The 24427-nt window shown below is 45.6% G+C and overlaps 1 protein-coding gene across 1 annotated transcript in view; it reads left to right on the top strand.

Moving 5' to 3' along the window:
- Galnt6 (polypeptide N-acetylgalactosaminyltransferase 6) overlaps positions 1–24427 on the top strand; it is a 37636-nt gene continuing 13209 nt past the window's right edge. The window contains exons 1-5 of the mRNA XM_015493369.2: positions 1–53; positions 7383–7478; positions 12140–12733; positions 14496–14668; positions 23818–23967. Of these exons, the coding sequence (XP_015348855.1) occupies positions 12243–12733; positions 14496–14668; positions 23818–23967 (814 nt within the window). The 5' untranslated portion in view covers positions 1–53; positions 7383–7478; positions 12140–12242. The remainder of the gene's footprint in view (positions 54–7382; positions 7479–12139; positions 12734–14495; positions 14669–23817; positions 23968–24427) is intronic.

Raw genomic sequence — 24427 nt, 5'->3', positions numbered from 1 at the left:
GAAACCCTGGAGCGGCGCGGCGGCCCGGCGGCTGCTCTGCCTCGGCGCGACAGGTAAGCAGCAGAGGAACCCGCGACCCTGTCCCCGGCCTCCGAACCCCGGGACTTCTCACCAGTCGGGCTCGCTTCTGCCAAGCCCTGGCTCCCACCACCGGGTCCGTCAGACTCTGTCCCTCTTCAACACCCCACACACTGTAAAATGAGGGGCAGGGCCAAACTGGTCCCTCCTGCCTGCGCTCTTGGCGGTTGCGGGTGGCGGGTAGTTCCTCCATCCGTGGTACTTCCTCCACCAAAGAGCTGAGGGGTGAATGGGGTGCCCAGACCGTCTTCTGGAACTTGGGGTGTGGGAGGAGTACCAGCCATAGTCTTCCCTCAGGGGCTCTACACCCTTTCCCCCTCATATCATGCCCCTCCTTGGTATTCCTTCTGCGTGTGTCTCCCCAGATTGGACCACCCAGGACTTATGTGCTCCAGTACAGAAAATCTATCAGAAAGGTTTCCTCCTGCCAGCGCGGCCCGATCACACTTGAGCAGAAGGGACAAGCAAGCAAAAAGCTTGCTGGTGGGAGTCCCTTACAGCCCTACTTGGTTGACCTCCCCTAAATGCTTGGGTCTTTCGGGAGTAGGGAGGGATTTGTGTGGTATTGTGTGGGAGGGGACCTGATGGTTGTGCATGACTGTGGCTGTCATCAACTTCCTGATTTCTCGTCACTTGTTCCAAGCCTCACGCTGACAGAAAGGAGGAACAGCTTGTATTGCCCCAGGGGCCAGGCATCCCAGACCCAGAGCTCTGCAGAGAGTAGGACAGGACTGTCCTACCTGTGTGGGCACTGGCAGTGATCACTTTGCCAACAAAGCTTCAAACAGACATCCTCTATTAACCAAGAGGTCCCAAGGAGGGTCTTAACACTGTGCTCTCAGATCACCCCAGGCCCACAAACACAGTTTACAGACACTGGGTGAGGTTAATAACTCAGGACACACCAAAAAGCCTCCAGGACTTATGCTTATTTTACCAGGGATGTGTGTGCACTGTGTAGGCCTACTTCTCCTCTCCAATGGGTGAGCTGTTTCCCTACTCATCAGAGAAAGGTTGGGAAGGATGACACAGACAAATTCATGTGATTACTAGAGCAAGGCAAGGCCAGGGTTTTGAAATATGCTTTTGTTCTAATTATCCAACAATGGCCAGGATCATTGCAGGCATTTCCCAGCTCCAGTATCATGCATTTTTTTATATTTATTTTTTTAGGTGTAGATGAACACAACACAATGCCTTTATTTTTATGTGGTGCTGGGGATGGAACCCGGGTCCCGCCCGTGCTAGGCGAGTGCTCTATCGCTGAGCCACAATTCCAGCCCCGAGTACCATGCATTTTAATAATCCAAAGGTAACAGGAAAAAAACAACAACAACAACAACAAACAAAAAAAAAAAACAAAAAACCCTGCTCTCAGGAGTATCAGGGCTGAGTGCAAGGGAAGATGGAAATCTGGAACTCACCATACCATGGGAGATACTGGGCTGCTAAATAATCACCACCCATGGTTGGCAGAACAACTAACTCCTATCCGCCACAGCATGGAAGAGCTCAGGCCTGTAAAGGGGAGGCCCTGATGTTTATCAGGTGCCCTCTGAGATTGGAAACATCTTAGCCAAGTTCAACTGGAGAGACCTGGCAAAGAGATATGATCATTGCAGTCTGTGTAGCCATTGCCTAGAACTGAAGTCAGGACTAAGAGGGTCAGCTCATTCTAGGGCCAAGGGCTTCTCATGCAGGGAGACAGTGGGTATAATGAAGGTGGAAGGCTGCTGACTCAAGTCTGTCACTAATTTAGCTGTATAACCTTGTCCAAATCACGTAAACACTCCCTGGGTGGGGAGCAAATGAGAAGGTATATATGAAAGTGCTTTTTGGCAAATCTCCAAGCACCAGCCAAATGCAAGACAATATAGTGCCATGGGTAAGGCAGAAGGCTCTGAAGAGAGATGAGCCTGAGTGCAAATTCAGCACAGCTACTTCCTAGCAGTGTGACCTTGGTTAGTTAATGTTCCTGTGTTTCACTTTTATTCTGTGTAAAATGGAGAAGATAACTATAACTTGATTTGATAGAATACAGTGATGTGTACCTGTAGTCCCAGCTACTTGGGAGACTGAAACAGGAGGATCACATGAACCCAGGAGTTTGAGGCTAGTTTATAGTTTGGCAACAAAGTGAGACCCTGTCTTAAAAAAATAGTATTTCCCTAAATATCTTATGACTCCTACAGATATATTCTGATATTTCTAGCCCTGGAAGTGAAACTAAGGACCAGAGGGGTGTGTACATGCTGGAGGGACTCTTGAGTGGCTATGTCAGAGCCTGGGTGAACTTGGATCTTTAGCCCCTGTCCCTCTTTGGGAAAGCCCAAAATGACCATTCTCATTTGATGGGTCTGAGAGTGAGGATTTGAATAAGAGGTCAAGTGTAGGGCAGTGCCTGTCTCTGTGTCAAGCTCAATGCTGTAATTGTGCTATATAAAAGGCTTGTGTGATGAACAAGAATGGGTTCAGTCCAGGGAGAAAAAAAGGAATGTTAGAAGACTCTTTTATGGTACCTGAGAGCCCTAAAGGGTCAGATTATTCTCCTGAACCCTGTCCAGCCTACTCTGGGTCCTAGGAAATGGCCTAACCACATACCTCAGGGGAGAAGAATATCTGCAGGCACTGAAGGCCACATGGATGAGTCAGGAAATAGAAGTTTGGGGACCAGGATATAAGGATCAGGGAGAAGGGAAATAATATGTAGGTGTCTAGGGCTGTTGGTTTGCCTCCATGAAATCTAGGAGGAATTCCTACATGGGGAAAGCCAGTGAGAAACTTAGAAGCAAATAAACACACCTAGATCCTGGGGGCATCGAGACACACCTTTGTCTAAGAAGGCTTCTTTTGCAAGAGGGGACTTAGGAGTAAGAATTTGAACAGAAGCATGGCCTGCTTACCAGGGAGATAGGAGCAAGGATTTGAGGAGGGAGAGCCAGCCAGTGCCAAGCATCTGGTCAAGTTTGAGAATGTGTGCAAACAGGAAGCACACTGCCCAGGCTGCGTTTCCGCCACAATCAAGTAGAACCAAAGGAACATGAACACGGCTGTTCTGATTGTAAAAGGGGGAGACAGGCCTGAGGCAAAGGAGCCTGGCTGGCAGCTCTGCTGATTATCCAGATGCTGGGCTGTAAGGGTACCCTTTCAGATGCTGATTTTGAGAGTAGAGAGGAAGGGGCGGATCCTGGAGTTAGGGAATGAATCAACAGGACCTGGGAGTAAGCCTGGGGTGAACCCACCATGGAGAAGGGATTAAATACTCTATAGTATTTAATTAATTAGTTGGGGTTGTTTCGAGGATTTTTAAAATATATTTTTCAGTTTTATGTGGACCCAATATCTTTATTTTATTTTTACGTGGTGCTGAGGATCGAACCCAGTGCCTCATGCATGCCAGGAGAACACACTATACCACTTGAGCCACATCCCAAGCCCTGTTTTGAGGATTTTGATGTGACCGGCCACCGTGGGAAACTGGGAAGGCTGGCTCCTTAAGGGACAGGGCCCAGATCCTGAGTTCAAAATGTGGCAGATAGAGTATCCAGTCTCCCTGGGTAGAAATTCCACAACCTAGAGCAGGCTGTGGGAGTGAGAAGGAAAAACCTCAGTTTCACCCTCTCCAATCTAGAGATTGGTCCCAGTCTTCAGGAACACCCTTTTTTCCTCTGTTTTGATCTTGCCCTGTCTCCCAATCCCCTGAAACCAACAGATGGTTAAACTGAATTAAAATTTCTTTTTTCTTTGTCTTCCTTCAAGTCCACACTGCTTGTCACCAGAATTCCTAGGCCAGTAGAGAAGCCCACTTATACCCTGCCTGGGACCGTCTTTCATCCCTGGATTCCTAGGGGTCCAGGACACACCTCTTCCCCACCTGGCAGGGCCTGGAGATCCTCCAGGGAAAAACCTATAAGCTGTTGAACTTCCTCTTTGTCTCCCTGTCAATTTGATTTTCAGTGACTTTTGCTCAGAATAAGTCAACAAAGATTTAGTGAGCACCTACTATATGCCAAGCACTGATCTGGGTATACAGTGTGAGGCAAAGTTGGGTTGGGTTTTTCAGTTGAAAATCTATGTTTGGATAACTTCAGCTTCATATCGAATGTAAATATAGAATGAACCTAGATATACTGGGGGGAAATGTTAATAGACTGGTACAGGAATAACTTTCAGCACATTTCTTGGGGACAAATAAGTACTGCAGCTTTGGTCTTGAGGAAAAGTCAAAAGTGTCTTAAAGGTGTAATTATGGGGGAAACTCCCAGTATTCTGTGGTCAAAAGGGTCAGAGGTGGGAGGAGAGCTTTGGAAGAGATAATTTACCCCTCTGTTCATAGCATGGTACTGGGGACAGGAAACAAGAGCTGGGCTTGATGGGGAGAAAGTGTTAGCCAGGAAGAATAGGCAACCAACATCTGGCCAAACAGCCTCGTAGTCCCTTTCTCCACCAGGAGCTTGAAGTTGACCTGTCCCCTCCCTAACATGATGTCCAGCTTCAGACACCTGTGCCCTCAGTGAGAGTGATAGCAGTCCTTACTTTTCAAAGAGACTTGTAATTGGGCTGTAGTTTGACTAACTTGAGCAAACATCCCCCTGGGTATGACGAATCAGCTTGCTTCTTGGCTGCCACGTCTCCCGGAGGTGAACAGCTCATTCAATAAACAGGAAGAAACTTTGTTACAAAAAAGGCCACCTGGCCAGCAAGGGTGTGTTCTGAGTGGCTGACCCTGGCTTTCACTAAACAGAGACTTTGCCTGGGACTTCTCAGTTTCTGCATATTTAAAGTATTTGAATCCCTGGGTGGGAGCTGGAGGAGGGCAAATGCCACACAGGGGGTCTGGGAGTGGAAAGGGCAGTTCTGCTAGAGCCTGGAACCCACATGACCTCCAAGGGGGAGGTGAGAGTTAGCTAGCAGAGCAGCAGGGTTCTGGGCTTGTGAGTGATGGGGTGTCACCTAACCAAGTGAAGTCACTAACCAAGATAGCCTCACCAGTAAGATGAGGGCACTGAACTCAGACAACTAATCAAGACAGCAAGCTAAGGGGGGTCTAACAGCAGAATATCACATAATGAAAATACCTGTGGCAAGTGCGTTCAAAACATCATTTAGTGTAGCCAGTGCTTAATGTTTAACCTCTCTGGCTTCATTTCATTTAATAAGAGTTTATGGAACACCTACTCCATATCAAAGGAATGCTAGGCTTTGCAAGTGATAAAAAGGTGGAAACAACAAGGCCTTTCAGGTCCCAGGAGGGAGAAGAGATGCCTCTGACACAAGGCAGGCAGTGATGAGGCCAGAGTGTAGGTGGAAATAGGAGGCCAGGGCTAGGGATGGAGGTCATTTGTGGAGCCCTTGCCCAATGTGGGCTTTCAAACTTCTATGACCGGAAGGGAAGAAGCTTTACAAGACCTCATATATGTGTGGCAGGTAACCCAAAAACTCTTAGGGCAGTTTTATACCTTAATAACATCAGGAGTATAAATTATACAAAGTAACAACAAAAAAAAGTCATTCAAAAATTTGATCAGCCTGGTGGGGTGACACCCGACCAAACTGAGTTATATCTGCAACCCCCAGTTATGATTTAATATTTTACCTTAACATTTGCTATATTTCTCTCCATTCAAATGGCATCATGTATGGTCTGTATTTGTGTGCATAAGTTCTGATAAAATTTAGATTTTTATAGTCAGGTATGGTGGCACACCCTGTAATTCAAGTGGTTCAGGAGGCTGAGGCAGGAGGATCACAAGTTTGAGGGCAGCCTCAGCAACTTAGTGAGATTCCATCTCAAAAAAAAAAGGTCGGGGGCAAAGGCTGGGGATGTAACTTAGGGATAAAGTTATATCCCCANAAAAAAAAAAAAAAAAAAAAAAAAAAAAAAGGCCCTAAGCAACTCAGTGAGACCCTGTCTCTAAATAAAATAGGGCTGGGGATGTGGCTCAGTGGTTGAGTGCCCTTGAGTTCAATTCCTGGTTCCCCGCCCCCCCCCAATTTTTTTTTTGATCAGCCACATCATGGTGCTGTAATCCCAGTAGGAGGCTGAGGCAGGAGGAACAGAAGTTTCAGGCCAACCTCAGCAACTCAGTGAGGCCCTGTCTCTAAATAAAATGTAAAAAGGGGCTGGAGATATGGTTCAGTGGTTAAATGCCCCTAGGTTCAATCCCTGGTACAAAAAAAAAAATTTGTTTTGGATCATTTAAATTTATTTTATGAATTTTGAATAACAAAATTCTAGTTTTAATTTTCTATCAGATACTGTTTGTCATCTTCAATGAACTGAGGATAAAGATTAAAATAAAAATTGATTATTCAAAGTTGATAAGACTAACAAAGGCAAAGGAAATTTAAATGAAACTTTCCATCGATATTCATTTTTAACATCTGTAGCCTTCATATTTCTGAATTTCATACTTCTGAAGTTATTAAAGCTCAGAACTGCATGTATGTATGTATAAATAATACCTGAAATGAAAGTTTAATGGAATAATACCTACCCATATTACATGTGATACAATTTGATAATTCCTTTTTCATCATTCATTCTTTTCAAGAATTATTTTTCATGCTGATCTGCCACATTCTTAAGTTATTTTATAGCACTGTAAGAGGTTTGGTTAGTGGTTGGCTAGCCTCTGGCTCCTGGTCCTCACACCCACGAGAGAAGGTACATTCCTGTTTTGCTTGGTAGGGCCCAGGAAGCAAGTCCCATTCATTTAATCTAGGAAGACTTCCCATAAGAGGATTTCTGGCATTATCTCAGTGAATTGAGAGTCTGATGAATTAAAAAGACAAATGATCAGCAACAGCAGGAGGGGAGTAAGTGGACAAGCACTATGGGCACTTTTTTTTTATCAGTGGCCCTGGGTGTGGGACCCCAAAGGTGAGGGAGATAGGCAGGACATGGCAGGTGGATCCTGTGAAGCCTTGCACTTAACAAAGTACCACAGTAGGAGCTATTCCTTCTCCAAGGCTGGTGGAGGGGGTGACCACCCAGCTCTTGCTAACCGCACTTGTGGGAATCATCTCCTATGCACAGGGCAGGAATTTTTAATCCCAAACTCCTGTGGCCCACTGGATTATGTGTCTCTTCTGAGGGACTATTTGGTTGCCTGCATGCCGAGCAAACAAACCAGACAGTGATTACTGCCAAGCCTAATCACAGGTGTCTTGTTTCAGTTCAGGATGTGGTGAGTACCTTGAGGAACTATAGATTCCAGAAAGAAAAGTTTTAGACAGCTAGTTGGACTGAGAGAGCGAATGCCTGGGAGCAGCTCATTTTGACCCTAGTTCTCTTTCTCCAGGAGAAATAAAGGAGACGAACCCTGCTTCGGGGACCAGAAGGCAGTGCCAGAAAGAGTGAGCTGGAGTGACCTGGGTGGCTCACATTCCTAGAGGAGGTGAGTCCTAAAGCAGTGGGTACTGCTAATAAGCACAATGTTACCACACCTTCATTGTTAACTGTGTTCTCTTTCTTGCTGGAGGGGGAAGGTAGACAGAAGATAGCAGAAAACATGTTGCCTGCAGAATGTTCCATACCATCCCATTCTGTAGCTCTCCAATTGGGCTTGGCTGCAGCAGTTCCAAGAATTAATGAGGTGTTTAGCTCAATGAGAACCCTTTGGATTGACCCCAGCATAGTTCTAAACCAGGGTCAGAAAACTGCCTTTACATTGAACCCTCATTTCTTCCCTTAAACCCCCTTCAGTTCCACAGGAAAGTCTTACCTTTTCAGCTAATTCTCTAGGCTATCATTAAGTTTTAATGTTATAAACTTTTTTGTGTGTGCACCAGAGATTGAACTCAGGGGCATTGGACCACTGAGTCACATTCCCAGCCCTATTTCATTTGTTTGTTTGTTTTTTAATTTAGAGACAGGTCTCACTGAATTGCTTAGCACCTTGCTACTGCTGAGGCTGGCTTTGAACTCCTGCCTCAGCCTCCCGAGACACTGAAATTACAGGCATGTGTCACCACATCTGACTGTTATGAACTTTTGAATAGGTAATATAGTCAGGGTTCAAAGGACAAAAGGAGATTCTGTGAAAGATTTTTTTTTTTCTGCCCTGTCTCCTCCTGGGACAGGTGCTACTTGTACCCCCTGCTACCACCTCTTTCTCCAGCAAGAATTTTAAATCCCTGGAGAACAGGAATTCAGTCTTGCATTCCTTCACGTCCCTCTGTGTCCCACCCTAACACCCAAGGGAGTTTTGCTATCACCCCATCACTACATTCCCCCTCTTCATTGGCTCTGCTGCTCTACTGGGTCAGACCCTTCAGGCCTCTCTTAACTGACCATCCAGCTGCCAAGCAGGTCCTTCTCCTAGACGCTTTCTACCAGCTGTTATATTGCTTCTCCTGGAATTCTGGGCTCCCAGCTAATCCTTTATTGTTGCTCACACCTCAGGTCAAGGGCAAACTCCCCAGTTGCCTGTTCAGACTCATCTGCTGTTGCTCCCATCAGACTTCATACTCCCACCATAGCAGATGGCTCTCCGTTTTCTGATTGGCCATGTTGTTCCCACCCCTAGGCCTCTGCTTGTGCTCTTCTCTCTGCCTGGAACATGCTCACTTCACCAGGGTGACTCCTACTCTTGTGTTGGTGCTCAGCACAAGCTTCCTCCCCTGATGGGATGTCTCTACTTTTCAATATTTGTTGAGATTCCCTTCTCTTTCATCACCCAAGGTGCCTCTCTTGTATTACCATCTTGCTGAGTAATCACTGTTTAACATCTTACTCCCTCAACTGATGAACACTCCCTGGGCCTTGTTCACCCCTATGTTCCCACAGTTTGCAGAGTTGCCAGCAGATAACAGATATCCCATAAATATTGGCAGAATGAACAAATCTCTCCCATCTCCTAGACAATACAAAAAATGCAAACCAAATGCCCAAAGAGATTTCTTTTGTTTGATTTTTTGATGCTGCTGCTGAATCTAATGTTATGAAAGAAAGTGCCAGTCTCCCCATGCCCAGAGCAAACCCTGCTCCCTGTCGAGATTATGACAGCCATGTATTCCCCAGATGTAAGTGACTATGCCAGGCTTCCCCACGGGCAGGAGAGAGTAGGTTTAAATAGCAGAAATAAAGAGCTGAACCAGAGTTACTTTTAAGCAAAATATGCAAGGGATGATCATCGTGGTTTTGGCCAGGGACCAGATGCTTGAGGTTAATTCCTGGGAGGTTGAGCAGGGATTCATTAATTATCATAATAGAAATACTTGATACCACTTATTGAGAGCTTAGTAAACGCCAGGCACTCTGCTGGGTATTTTACGTACAATATCCCATTTAATCCTCATCAGCACCCTGTGAGTTAGGTATTAGTTATTCCCACTTTATAGATGAGGAAATTTGAGACTTAGAGGGATTAAATAAATCACCAAGGGTCTTGCATGCCTAATGATAATAACTAATGTTTTTTGAGAACTTAATATGTACAGAGACTGCCAATTTTTTCCACATTTTTTTTTCAAAGTTAATCCATATACCAACCCTAGGAGGTAGGTGCTGTTACTATAGGTGCAGTACTGCATTCATGCTCCATTCTCTTGCCACCAACATCTAGTGCTCCATCAGTGAGCCTTAGACTTCCAGAGCTGGCCCCAGGAAAGTTTTGCAAATACTCATCCTTTGAGGTGTGGGATACATTCCTGAGGTTGGAAACTGATGAGCACCCATGCTTGGTCCTGCCTGGAAGGTATCATAAAACCTTAAGTTTAAAGATCTTTTTTAAATTTTCATTATAAATGAGTAGATTTGGAAGAATACAGTTAGTTGGTCCTTGGACAATATGAGTTTAAACTGTGTGGGTGCATTCATACATGAATTTTGTGTGTGTATGAAGAGGGAGATTTTCACCAGTTTAAAAAACTGACAAATCTTTTATCCTATAAATATTGAAAAATATTAGATATGTCATGAGTATGTGAAATATAGGTAGATATAATTTATTTTAATCTATTTTATTATTTACTAACATAAAATATACAAAAATCTATTATAAAAAGTTAATTTCTTTTGGGGGGAGTTATCAGGGGTTGAACTCAGGGGCACTTGGCCACTGAACCACAATCCTAGACTTAATTTGTATTTTATTTAGAGTCTCACTGAGTTGCTTAGTGTCTCGCTTTTGCTGAGGTTGGCTTTGAACTTGTGATTCCCCTCCTCAGCCTCCCAAGCCACTGGTATTACAGGCATGCACCACCGTGCCCAGATGTAAAAAACTAAATTTTATCAGAATTTAAGCACACAAATATAGACCACACATGATACCATTTGAATGGAGAGAAATGTAGCCAATGTAAAGGTACAATATTAAATCATAACTGGGGTTTGGGGATGTAAGTCAGTGTTAAATTGTGTAATTAGCATGCACAAGGCCCTGAATTATATCCCCAGCACCAAAAAACAAATCATAACTACGTAAAATAACTTTGTACATATTGTACTCCTGTAATAATTTTGTAGCTACCTCCTGTTGCTGTGGTGGTGAGTTCCATTATTTTGAGTATCCAGTTGAAACAGCATGCAACACTAATTATCTTCAAATGAGCAGTTTCTCTCCTCAGAAAATTGAGTATCACACTAAAAAGTGATCCCTGGTTCATGCGCATTTTTCACCATATCTATTATATATACCAAATATGATCGATTGACTGTTGATGTTATCAGTAAGACTTCTGGTGAACAGCAGCTATTATTTAATTTGGGGCAAAGTCAAGCTCTATTTCTAAGTTCCCTATTGCCCATCTCTAATCCCATACCTTTTTTTTCCTTGTTCAGAAACTTTGGCTTTATTGTTCCTTTAGTTTCTTTATTGTTTATATTAATACCTATTTAATATGAATATGAATACAAAAATGCATTTGTATTCATAACAACATGTTGTTTAGTGTCAACATGGTTTCAAATTGTCTGTAAATGGAATCACACCATATGTGTATTCCTTTTATTTGATCTTATGGTGCTAGGGAATAAACCCAGGGCTTTATGCATGCTAGGCAAGTACTCTACCACTCAGCCACATTCCCTGCCCCTATGTAAGTCTTTCTGCAACTGGCTTTTCCACCCAACCTTAGGTCTACATGTTGCATGGAGAAGTGGTTCATTCTTTGTTATGGCTGTAGAGAACTTCATAGTGCAGCTATTTCACACTTTATTCATTCTGTTGCCAATGTACTTGTAGATGGTTACCAGATTTTTGTGGTTTTGGCAGTGCTCCTATAAACATTCTTGTCTAGGCTTCCTGGTTTGCATGCAGTAGAGTTTATCTGGGACATAAAAGTAGGAATGGAGTACTCAGTACTGGGGGTAGATAGAACTCAGTGAAGAACTCACTGAATAGTGATGCCACTATTCAGAAAGGCTGGGGATATAACTTTATCCCTAAGTTACATCCCCAGCCTTTGCCCCCGACCTTTTTTTTTTGAGATGGAATCTCACTAAGTTGCTGAGGCTGCCCTCAAATTTGTGATCCTCCTACCTTGTCCTCCCGAGTCTCTGGGAATAGATGTGTGGGCCACTATATCTGGCTAACCAAGTAAAATTTTAAATAAACAAACCTGGCAGGTGTGGTGGCATACGGCTGAAATTCCAGTGTCTCTGAAAGCCAAAAAGGAGAATTGCAAGCTCAAGTCTAGCCTCAGCAATTTAGTGAGACCCTCAGCAACTGTCTCAAAATAGAAAATAAAAAGGATAGGGAATATAGCTCAGCAGTAAAGTGACCCTGGGTTCAATCCCTAGTACCAATACATACAAACATACATTTTACTTGTTAGTACCAAGTTGTTTCCTAAAATGTTAATGTTGATTGAGTGTCTTCCTGTAGAGTTTCAATGTTCCAATTGCCCAAATCCATGAAATGTCAGAATCTTAGGGCAAGAAAGAAACAGAGCCCAGTTTCTTAGTTTACAAATGAACAAGATTTAAGCACCAGCACATTGTGACCGTTTAAAGGTGATGCCACTATTCAGAAAAGAGCCTGGACTATAGCCCCAAACCCCAGCTCCCTCCCCACCCCTATCTTGCCTCATTTTTCTCTCTCCCTTCCTTTCTCAGGCCAAGACCCCACAGTGTGGCCACCACGACATATCAAGCTATTTTCAGGGTCAGGCCTGGTACTTGGAGCTGAGCCTGCTGGGGTCCCCACTGGTTGTGGAGGATGAGGCTCCTCCGCAGACGGCACATGACCCTGCGGCTGGCCATGGTGGGCAGTGCCTTCATGCTTTTCCTCTTCATCCGGCAAAAGGACATAAGTAGCAGGAAGCAGACCATGGAGAAACCATGGCTGAAGTCTCTGGTGAACCAGAAGGATCACGTGCTGGACATCATGCTAGGGGCTGTGAACAACCTTAGAGATTCAATGCCCAAGCTTCAGATCAGGGCTCCAGAGCCCCAGCAGGCTCCAGTCTCCATAAACCAGTCCTGCCTGCCTGGGTTCTATACCCCAGCTGAGCTGAAGCCTTTCTGGGAACGGCCCCCACAGGATCCCAACAGCCCTGGGGCAGACGGGACCGCATTTGAGAAGAGTGAGTGGACCCCCCTGGAGATCCAGGAAAAGGAAGAGGGCTATAAGAAGCACTGCTTCAATGCCTTTGCCAGTGACCGGATCTCCCTGCACAGGGCCCTGGGGCCAGACACCCGACCCCCTGAGTAAGTAGCACTGAGTCCTGGGTGGAGGCCCGGGCTTTACCAGAGATTTTGAAGTTAGGGCTGTGGCCCCAGGCCATGTGCCAGGAATAAAGTTGAAGGGCATTTGAGAGTACAAGGAAGGATTTCCTATAAGCCCTCTTTTCTTTCACTGACCAGTTGTCCTTATCCCAGGAACTAAAGGAATATTATGGGCAGGTCAGAGACCTACAGAGACCTGAGAGAGAGAAACACAGTTATGAAGGTGACAGGATAGAAAAGAAGGAACTCAGGGTTTGGGACTAGTATTGGGGACAGAGGTACCTGGGAAGGACTGATAGCAGGCTGTGGTTTCAGTGGCCTTGCCCTCTGCTGAGGCCTGTCCCAGAATCAGTGGGACTCCGAGGCAAACCTGTTGGGAGAGCTGATGTTTCCTAACTACAGCCCTGGAGGTCTGGAATGTCCTCACACCACCTGGTTTCCTCCAGTGAAGGCCACAAGACCATGAAGTCATTCCAGCCTTTATTTGAAACTGTTTATATTCTCAGTCTTGATGATGAAATCAACACTTCCATCTTTGAGCTGCCCCCACCTCATCTAATGTGGCCACAGCTGTGTTCACACTGTCTTCAAGTTAAAGATTCTGAGTCCCCACTCAGCCTTTGTCTTTTTCAATTTAGGAGTTACACCCTTGATGGGTGCAGTGGCCCACCCCTGTAATCCTAGTGACTCGGGAGGCTAAGGCAGGAGGATCCAAGTTTGAGGCTAGACTCAACAACTTAGCAAGACCTGTCGCAAAATAAAAAAAAAAAAAAATACAAAGGGCTGGGGGTGTAGTTCAGTGGTAGAGTGCTCCAGGGTTCAATCCCCAGTGACAACAATAACAAAAATGTTAGACTCTTTCTGGCCTTTCTCACATGCAGCTCTTCATCCCAAAATCAGGATCCATTAGGGCTATGAGCCTGGAATTCCTCAGACTTGGACTATAAGTATCATAACCCAGAACAAGGGTCACTTGGTGTTACTGCGAGCTTGTTGGCAAAGGAGGGCATTGTTTCAGGCACAGTGGAGGAAATTGGAGAATCTCTCTGGAGGGCCCATGAGCAATCTCTCTGAACAACAGAGGGGGACTAGAAGTGGTGTTAAACCATGGGATTACCGAACTCCAGATTCTCACCCAAAGATGGAGTGTCTAGATGGCATTGTGACCAAATGCCACAGAATGGTTGTTATAGTAGATGGGAATAGAGAAAAGTTTGCAGGAAATTGACTGTGATAGTAGAATTGTATTATAGGATGTTAATAGGGAAATGGATTAGAGAGGAACTGTAAATTAAAAATGGAAGAACCTTTTTTCCTCACATTGAGTAAGAAAATTGTAGTCAACGTTCTCAAATGTCAAATTTGCCCTTTATCACTTACCCCTTGGGGACTTCTAGACTGGATTTCACTTTACGCAGTACACATACTACAGACAAAGAGTCAGCCCTGGGAAGTCCTAGCCTGATAGTAGAGAACAGATGAAGGAAGGAGGAGGTGGGAAAGACTGAGCATCACATCTGGAGCACTGAGCCAGCTCTGGAAACCAGGGGAGGTTGGGGTGTGTTGGCTAGGACCTGTGCAAAGCTCAGAGCACATGATAGGAAATCAAGGAGCCATAGCAGGGAATGTCAGCTGGCGGTTCACAGGAACAAAGGATGGTTTAGGGGAGCTTTAGACCCAGCCCTTCCTACTCCTAGAATTTCCATGGACCTGGACAGCTGTTTCCATTCTCCCATCCTTCCAGGTGTGTGGACCAGAAATTCCCGCGCTGCCCCCCACTGCTCAGCACCAGTGTCATTATTGTGTTCCACAATGAGGCCTGGTCCACACTGCTGAGAACGGTGTACAGTGTCTTATACACCAGCCCTGCCATCTTGCTGAAGGAGATCATACTGGTGGATGATGCCAGCACTGAGGGTGAGGCTTGAGGGGCCCTGAGGAGGGGCTGGGGTCCCAGGGGTACTCTGAGAAGGAGGACAGTTTCTCTCAAGGAATCAGGCCTGTTGCCTGGCATTGCACTCATCATAGACGCCAGGAGCAGAAGACAGGTGGGGGGCAGGGAGACTACATTCGTAGAGCCTGAATGTTATTCCCACTGGACCCCAAGAACTCTAAGAGCTTTGCAGCTTTGGCCTTCAGGACTCCCCAAGCTGCCAGGCTCAACCTCAACTCAGAAATGCTGGGCAAGGACAAGGCAGAGAGTAGACACAGGCCTTTCCCTGTTGCCTGCCTGCTAGAACACTCTTCTGAAGTCTCCACCTCAGAAGCTCTTTTTGCTATGGTTGTTAATAGGTAAGTGAGGTTGCTCACTTACTTGCTCACTTCAATCAACTCCACAAACATTTACTGAGTGCTTGTGCCTGGCACTGACCCAGGCCCACGGGGTGTCTTGACAAACAAGACAGACCCTATCCTGAAAAGGCCAACTAATAGCCCTCACAGGTCAGATAGTGGTATGGCCATATGAACACATATGAACACATTTGAAGGGGTGTGGACTTGGGAGTCCAACTCCATGAATTTAAATCCCAGCTCTGACTCTTCCTAGCTCTGTGAGCTTGGGCAACCATTTAACCTCTCTGAACTTTGGTTTCCTTTTCTAAAAATGAGGACAATTGAATTCTTTATATGGTAGGTAAGGGGTCTGAGATAGGTGATAAATGAGATGATTCATGTGACACTGAGTAATTGACATCAAATAATCAATCACTCCCTAAGCAATGGTTTCATTTTATTCATTGTGTGGGGGCCATGTTCCATGGGAGTCTAGAGACAGAGGTGTTATTTCTGCCTTGCATGTCTGGGCCTGGTTCACAGGGGAGGCCAGATTGGAGATGGGCCTTAAAGAATGAATGTCTAGGAAAGAGGAATGGATAAAGGGCATTCCCAGGAGAGAGAACAACATAAACAGAATCCTAGAGAAATGAATTTGTTTGTTGGAGAGATCTAGTGTGGCTGAAGCTTGGGTTTATGGTAGGAAATGAGTCCAAAAAGATGTTGAATTAACATTCATACCAGGATAAATGTATTTATTTACGGAGAAATGAGTCATTGAAAGTGTTTAAGCTGGACAGTGACCTTGTTTCAGAAGGATGGCAGCTTTGGAGGAGGGTAATTGGCAAGAAGATAGGCAGACGACTCAGAGTCCAAAGAATGAGTTCTTAGAACCACTTGAAAGTGGGACGATGGTTCCAGACTAGTAAAGGGGCTGTAGGACTGATGCATAGACAGACTGGGAGTCTCCAGGTGCTGGTGCCTCCTCTCAGATGGCCTGTGGTGGCTGGGGCTCTCCCAGACAAGCGTCCATATCCAAACTCCCATATTGAAGGCAGGAACTGACTCCACACCTGCAGCGTATGTCCTGGACCACTCTAGTAGAACAGTTGACCCTCCTCACTTCCCCAGCCTCCTCCTGCCCTCTGGGTTGTGGGAGATGCTGAAAGAGGACTAGGGCTGTTAAAGGAGGACCTGAGTATGAGCACTGTCGAACCCATTTCTTCGGGAGTTAACATTTGCCCAGGCAAGAAGACACTTGGCATCATTTACAAAGGTAAGTGTCAGGAATGTGGTCAGAGACTGGTGGACAAGGAATGTATAGATTAGGCTTTTGGAAAGGGAAGGGCAAAAGTTGGGCAGATATGGGAGGGTCTTGGGAGTGGCCTAAAAGAGCTCTTACAAGCAAATGGAATGGCTGTATGGAGCAGGAGCGAGTGTATCAGCTTCCTCTCATACCAGGCTCTTTTGCACCCCTGCTCCCCCAGCCCTGTGCTACTCATCCCTCAGAAGCTTCAACCCCTGAGCCATAGGGTGGGAGATATGAACTGCTTTCACAGGACTTTCTGAGTTCATAAGTACCCAGTTAAGCCACTCCTGTGACCAGGATGGACAAATGACAGAGTGCCAGATTGGCATAGGAAGCATCTAAAGGGCAGAACAGCCTGTGCCTCGTAGGGCAGAATTTGTAGTAGCCCCAGGCACCTCTCCAAAACTTCTTTCTGCTCCTAGCAGCCGTCAGACACATATTCACATTCTCTCTGGTTGTTCCTACCTTGTTGCCCTGGACTTTCTCTTAAGGACAATTCTAGCACCCCTAGCTCATCTTCCTGAAAAACCTAACTTGGACCTTATTTTTCTGTCAGCCTGCTCCAAGAATTCATTGAAAACTCTATTCCTCCACTGAGACTAGAGCACCATCGCCCTCAACAATGTGCAGCCCCCACAGAGAGTTTGTGCACTCTAAACTTAACAATCCTAGCTAGGTATAGTGGTGCACACCTATAATCATAGCTACTTAAGAGGCTGAGGCAGGACAATCACAAGTTCAAGGCGAACCTGGGTAATTTAGGAAGAGCCTGATTCAAAATGAGAAATAAAGGCATGGGGTTATTAATGATGGTGGAATATGATGATCATTGTTGTCCAAAGTACAGGTATGAAGACACCAATTGGTGTGAATATACTTTATATACAACCAGAGATATGAAAAATTGTGCTCTATATGTGTACTAAGAATTGTAATGCATTCTGCTTTCATATATAAATAAACAATAAACAAATAAATAAAAAAGAAAAAAATGGGAAATAAAGAGGGTAGGGGATGTAGATCAGTGGTAGAGCACCCCTGGGTTCAATACCCAGTGCCGCAAAAAAATAAAAAAGGGTTAATGGTGTAGTTCAGTGGTAAAGTGCTTTCCCAGCGTGTACAAGGCCCTGTGTTCAATCCCCAATACCACAAAATAAATAAGAAGTAAATAAGTAAAATAAAATAAACAACCTAACCTTGAGGGCTTTCAGACTCTAAAGATACTTTAGGCACTGTTGAGTGGGAAAAGGCAAAAGCAAAACAAAAGAAAAACCTCAGCTCCTTGGTCAGAGATCTGCAGTCCACAGTGGGGTAAAATTTCCTATGCATTTGACTATTCAATCAGATTAAACGACTCTCATTACACACACACAAACAAGGGCTGTGCCTCTGCTGAAATGCAGTGTCCCAGCTCTCTGTCCCAGTCTAGGTGCCCAGCAGGAACCCTATGACCAAGAGTATTTGGGTATTTGATACTGAGATGGGTGGAGACCCAGTACCAGGCTGGGAGACTTTTTCTTTTTCCTACCTCCCAGTCAAAAATCAGGGCACAGATTTCACTCCTGAGTGACTGGGTCAGTGTCCAGGGTTCACTCCTGGTCTGGCAAACACTATTAGCTTCTGAAAACTGGCCCCCAACCCATCAGTCTGCCATACCCTAAACAGTACATTCCATGTTCAAGGCCCTGTCCTGCCCCAGGGGGAGGCTGAGGAAGAGACAACCTAGACCTCCCTCCTGCAAGATTTACTGGTTGAATGGGGGAATCAGATACATACCTAGGGCCCAGAAAGAGTGGAGAAATGAACACAAGCCTTAGAGGCTAGGAGTGAGGAGGTGGGGGGAGGGAAGTGAGATGAGCAAGGACAGGATAGGAGAAAAGGGGCAGCTCTCATTACACACACACAAACAAGGGCTGTGCCTCTGCTGAAATGCAGTGTCCCTGCTCCCTGTCCTCCTGTCTAGGTGCCCAGCAGGAACCCTATGAATGCACTGTAGGAAACCCCCCAAGATTCTCCTGCTTCTGTATCCCTTGCTTGTCAGAACTGAAGTGAGTGGCTGTTTTGAGGCTTCCTGAACCTCCTAAGAGTTGTCAGTGATATAATCAGAAATTGTTCAAAGGCTGTGACTGTAGTTGACTTACAACTTCCAGCGTCAGTCAGTCAGTGCAAAGTCCCTAAGGCTTGGCATGTTTATGGGACAGAAAGAAGGCCAAAGAAGCTGAGAGCAAGTGGGCAAGGAAGCAGAAAGAACACTGGTACAGTGAGCGAGCAGGGGTTAGAGGGTGTGAGTAGCTCAGTGGTAAAGCACTCGCCTGTGTGCATGAGGCCCTGGGATCAATCCTCAGCACTGCAATTAAATTAAAAAAGGATGAGTGGGACTGAATCACAAGACCTTTATAAGCAGTGAGCAGTATGTGTTTGTGTGTGTGTGAGGGGGGAGGGGGAGTAAAACATAAGTAACAAAATTCACCATTTTCACCATTTTTAATGACAGAGTTCATTAATATGAAATATACTCACATTGTTGTGCAACCATCATGGCTGTTCATCTCCAGAATGGTTTCATGTGGCTGCCCGCCACTAAATCAATCAGGGTCACTCCAAGTGAATTTGAGCTGACATGAAATAATCACACAAAGTCAGAGAAATACCTTTTTCATTGGGTTCAGTGACTGTTCCTCAGCTGAGCTCCCACCAGGGGGGCAAGGTAGGCAAGAAAGAGAGGGAGCACACCTCAAACCTGGGTTTTATTAATGGGGGGAGCTAATCTATGGAAGATTCTATCCAAAAAAGGGCAAAGGGTAGGGTTGCAACAAACAGGTGGGTGTAATTCAACCCCATCCTGAGACGCCTACTCCTGGAGCTGCATCTTTCTTACCTCAGCGGAGGTAAAGTCCAATTGCATTGTAATGGGTACAATACCAGTTCAGTACCTCTTTACTCAGGACTTAAAGGTGTGTACACAGCTCCTGTCCAGAGCGGCTCCTGACAGTTTCATCTTCCCATATTGAAACTCTGTACCCGTTAAACCACAACTCCCCATCCTCCTTGCCCCCAGCCCTGGAAACCACCACTCTACCTTCTGCCTCTGTGAATTTGATGGATCTGGGTACCTCATATAGGTGGAATCATACAGCATCTGTTCTTTCATGACTATCTTCTTTAATGTAGTAATATATCTAAGACTCATCTATATCAGAACATCTGTCAGAATAATATTCTATCCTATGCATATACCACATTTTGCTTATCCATTGATCTGTTGATGATACTTGTGTTGCTTCTGCTTTTTTTAATTGTTGTTGTTGTTGTTTTCTGGTATTAGAGATTGAACCCAGAGCCACTGTACCACTGAGCTACATCCCCAGCCCTTTTTATCTTCTGTTTTGAGATAGGGTCCACCAAGTTGCTCAGGGCCTAAGTTGCTAAAGCTGGCTTTGAACTTGCGATCCTACACCACTGTGCCTGGCTGCTTTTGCCTTTCGACTATTGTGAATAGTGCTGCTTAGAACATGGATGTACAAAGATCAGAGTCCCTGTTTTGAATTTTTTGGGTATATAACCAGAAATGGAATTGCTGGCTCATATGATATTCTATAGTTTTAAAAAGAAACCACCATACAGTTTAGATTTGTTTTTAAGTATACCTTAAACCATTATTGGTGAAATGATCTGATTTATAGTTTTAAAAGATAGCTTGGTTGCTCACTGTGACTGTGTTAAGAATAGTTTGGAGAGAGTAGTGTAGAATTGAGGTGTCCAGAGACCGTTAAGACATTTGTGCTGGGGCAACGACGGGATGGAGAGAGAACTGGCAGAACCTGTTGATGGGCTGGCTGGTCATGGACAGTGAGAAAAGGGAAGAAGAATCCACATGACTCCAAGTTGGAGTAGCTGGAGAAATGCTGGTTCCCTGTGCTGACAGGGGGGAAACTGGGTAGGGAGGTGGGTTAGGATCTGAAGTTGTTTGGGAGACATATATTAGGTTTGCAGTTCTGTTAGATGTCCAAATGAAGAGGAGGACAAGGCCAGGAAGGAAGACTTGGGAATCTTCCACATATAGATGGTATTTATTTCAAACCATGGGGCTGCATGGGGCATGAGTGTTGAGGGCAACTGCAGTCTTGTGGATTCGAGCCTTGAGGAGTAAGCATGGTTGGAGTGATAGTGCTGAACCTAAATTAAAAGACTGTCATCTGAGAAACATGAGACAGCATAGATGGGCTTGCCTGTCTCCATGCTCAGTTTTGGTATTCTCTGTATGTTAGTAGGGTGGGGCTGCCGCAGTCTGGCTGGGCACAATCAGGAGCCACTTGTCAAAAGAAACTAACTTTATTTTTAGAACCACACACGCCAAACAAAACAGCCTCTCAGGAAAAACCCTCAGAGCCTCAACTGCCACCACCGGCTTTCCACAAGCCTCTCTCTCCCCCACTAGCTTCTCCCCACCTCCCACAATCCTCCTGCTCTTGAGGCCGATTGGCTGGGTCACGTGGGCGGAGCCAAAAAAGTCCCCCAATGAGCAGCTCCGTGGTCTGAAAGGGCAGGGAAACAGCCCAATGAGCATCACCGCAGAGGAGCCAATCATGGGGCCATTGGAGAATTATCAGGGGGTCTTTCTTAGGGAACTGTCTCATTTCCCTAGAAGGGACAGAAGCCTTGGACTGGGAGCCTCTCAGGCTCAGAATCCCCAGGTTTAGCCTAGCCACGTGAGACTGGAAGGAAATCGTGGGAGAACTTTGCAGAGCTCAGATCCCCCTGAGGATCACAGCTCAGTGCTTCTCAGTTACCACAAAACCCACTTCCTATGATGTTTTGACTCTGGGTTACCTCCACTACCATGAGCTTCCTGTGAGCAGATTAAACCAGTTCTCAGGGGAAATATGAGCCATGCTGAGAAGGTGAGGCTTCTGCTTGGGGTTCCTCCCTCTTTTCTGTCAGAACCAGCCCCTGGGCTTGTGGTTGGGTCATAAGGCTACAAAATCCCTGGTGGCAGGACCTGGTAGGCTTCTCCCTGCACAGGACAATATCTGGCACCTGGAAATGCATTATCAGATGTTCACTAAGAGATCACTGAACTGAAGCTGCCATGGGAGGCTAATTTTGACTCATAAGATCCTGATACCAGAGGGAAGAGTTCTCATTCCTGGAGTAAGTAAGATACAGCTCCCCTTTTGAGTGATTGCCTAAAGGATTCCATTCACAAGGAAGGCAGCACCATGTCAGGAATACCTGTCTATCCAGAATTGAAGAAAAGAGAAGAATTGAAGTTCCAAATTATAGCCAGGCACAGTGGGGCACGCCTATAATCCTAGCCACTTGGGAGACTGCACAAGTAGGTTTGTAAGTTCAAGGCCAGGCTATGCAACTTCATTTGAACCTGTCTCAAATTTTTAAAAGAGTAAATGGAAAGGGTTGATATGTAGCTCAGTGGTAAAGCACCCCTGGGTTCAAGCCTTAGTAGTGCCTCCCACCCAACACACACACAAAATCCAAATTATATTTTCTTTCCCCTGGGCTCTACCCTCCTTAGTAAAAGCAAAAAGAGGAGCTTGATCTATCTCCTTCCCTGTTGGGGTTTCACATGTGGGGAAGTGGTAAGGCCTCAGATAACTGCAAGAGGTTGCAGAGACCACCTTGAAGCCATGCATATTGTCCTGGCCAAGTGGCCTCACCTCAGACGCAGGCTGGTTAGGAACCCACAGCTGCCCTTTGCACTTGCTGTGATTCTGGGCTCATCACTCTTGAGTCTTTCATCTATTTTTTTTTCATCTGTTAATATCAGGGGTAATACTCCCTGTTCCATAGAGTTGTTATTGAAAAGACTGAAGAAGGAAGTCAACATGAAAATACCTAGTTCAGTGAATGGCACATAGTAGGTACTCAAGTGTTCACTATAGTGTGCATGTGTGTATGTGTGCAGGATTAGTGGCAGTCTGCTAAATTGATTTCATGGGGTTTGTAAAATTCAGAGCAGGGCCTGTGCACTGGGCTGATCCCAGGATCCAAAAGGAAAGGACACAGATTTGCCACAGTTGTTAACGCTACAAGAATCTCCATTCTGCACAACTGAGACTAGAACAGTGGCACAGGTATATGTGGAATATGTTTCAAGATGGATTCCTTCAGAATTGAGCTATTTTTAATGTGCTGAGGGTTTCAGGTGGAGTACCAGGATCATTAGGGAAGATCACTCTGAATGCTCCCCACCAGGAGAACAGCCAGTGTAAAGGCCAGTAAAGAAACAGAATACTCCCTCTCAAAAGGAGCTGGAGATCTCAGTGAAGATGCCCCTCCTTTCAGAAAGCTTTTTTTTTTGCTGCCTTCTAATTCAAATGTTTGGTCCTCTTGCAAGAATGGCCCAGCCTGCATTACCCCTAGCAGATCACTGACAGATCATGGGGCAATGTGTTCTTTAGGTCAAATATCATACAGTTGTAATCACTGTATACTAGTCCCTAACACTGTGACTGGCCCATGGCAGATAACTGGTGTATAGTTGTTTTTTAAAGCGTATGTGTCTATCGAAAGAGAGAGAGAGAGAGAGAGAGAGAGATTGATTGATTGATTGATTATAGGAATGGTGTCACATGCCTATAATTCCATATACTTTTTTTTTAGTTATACATGGGCACAATATCTTTATTTTGTTTATTTATTTTTATGTGGTGCTGAGGATCGAACCCAGGGTCTCACACGTGTGAGGCGGGCGCTCTACCGCTGAGCCACAACCCCAGCCCTAATTCCAGATAGTTAGGAGGCTGAGGAAGGAAGATCACAAATTCTAGGCCAGCCTGGGCAACTTAGCAAGACCCTGTCTCAGAAATAAAAAAGGCTAAGGGTGTAGCTCAGTAGTAGAGTGTTAACCTTAGCATAAGCAAGGCCATAGGTTTGATCCTCAGCACCAAAAAAAAAAAAAAAAAAAGATGATGATGAAGAAGAAAGTATTAAGACTTCTTGCTGATGATCCAGCAGTTGATCGACTGGCAAGCAGTCAACATCCGTGTTTGCTCTGTCAGTCAAACTTATTCCAAAGATCCTGGAAGACAGGGAATCATAGACACTGAGAAATGAGGGAGCACCCACCAGGTGTGAGGGGGAAGGAGGCGGAATCACAGCTCTGAAGGCAGTGGCAGGGACAGTAGAGAAACTGTGAGAGGCACTTGAGAGCCTTTGTTATTTTGTATTCACAAAACACAACTCTGAGATGCTGTCATGGAATATGGAGAGGTGCCTCAGTAAACAGGCACCACAAAGCCCCAAGGAGACTTGGCTGCAGATGGGACTTCCTCCTTCCTCTGCCATCCTCCCTCGTCCCCCTTTTTCACCTCAGCCTTTTGTGGAGTGGCTCAATGCAGTGGGGGTGGGGGGTATTTGGCATTCAGGTGTGTTGGTGACCTTAGAGCACCTAGGCTTGGTACCCACAGGGGATTAAGTTTGCAACAAAGCGGTGAACTGGCAACAGTGGCCTTGTCCCTTCCAGAATACTTGAAGGAGAAGCTGGAACAGTATGTGCAGCAGCTGCAGATCGTAAGAGTGGTGCGGCAGGAGGAGCGGAAGGGGCTGATCACTGCTCGGCTGCTGGGGGCCAGCGTGGCGCAGGGAGAGGTGCTCACGTTCCTGGATGCCCACTGTGAGTAGGAGATGCCTGCCTGGCACCCAGGAGGCCCACATTACCACCTGTCCCTCCCTCCTGGCAGAATGAAAAGCTGAGACCACCCTGTTCAACTTTTTCAGGAGTGAAGGAAGCTTGGGAGCCTCTTCTTCTTCTGCCCCTTACTTCCCCAATCCCAGGGATGTTTAATTAGGAGGCACAAATAACTCTAAAACAATTGGTGACCCCAAAATTGCTGAGAGTGTACTCTGGAGCCCTCGACGCTCTTCCTTCCACCTTTCCCCGACCTATATTTTGTTCTGAACTCTGTGCCTCAAAGAGACCTCAAACTGGGAACAATTTGGGTGGGGCTTTCCTATGGAGCCATGTGGAGTCAGAAAGGCCTTCTTCTTGATAAAAGTCAAAACACTTTCCTGGTGTTTTGGAGGTCAACCAGCAGAATACCCGTTTATTATCATCAGCCAACTAGCATCCATCT

The sequence above is a fragment of the Marmota marmota genome, unplaced genomic scaffold, assembly GCF_001458135.2.
Source record: "Marmota marmota marmota unplaced genomic scaffold, marMar, whole genome shotgun sequence".
Lineage (NCBI taxonomy): Eukaryota > Metazoa > Chordata > Mammalia > Rodentia > Sciuridae > Marmota > Marmota marmota.
The sequence above is the reverse complement of the archived record's forward strand: the minus strand, read 5'-3'. Positions and strand labels throughout refer to the sequence as shown.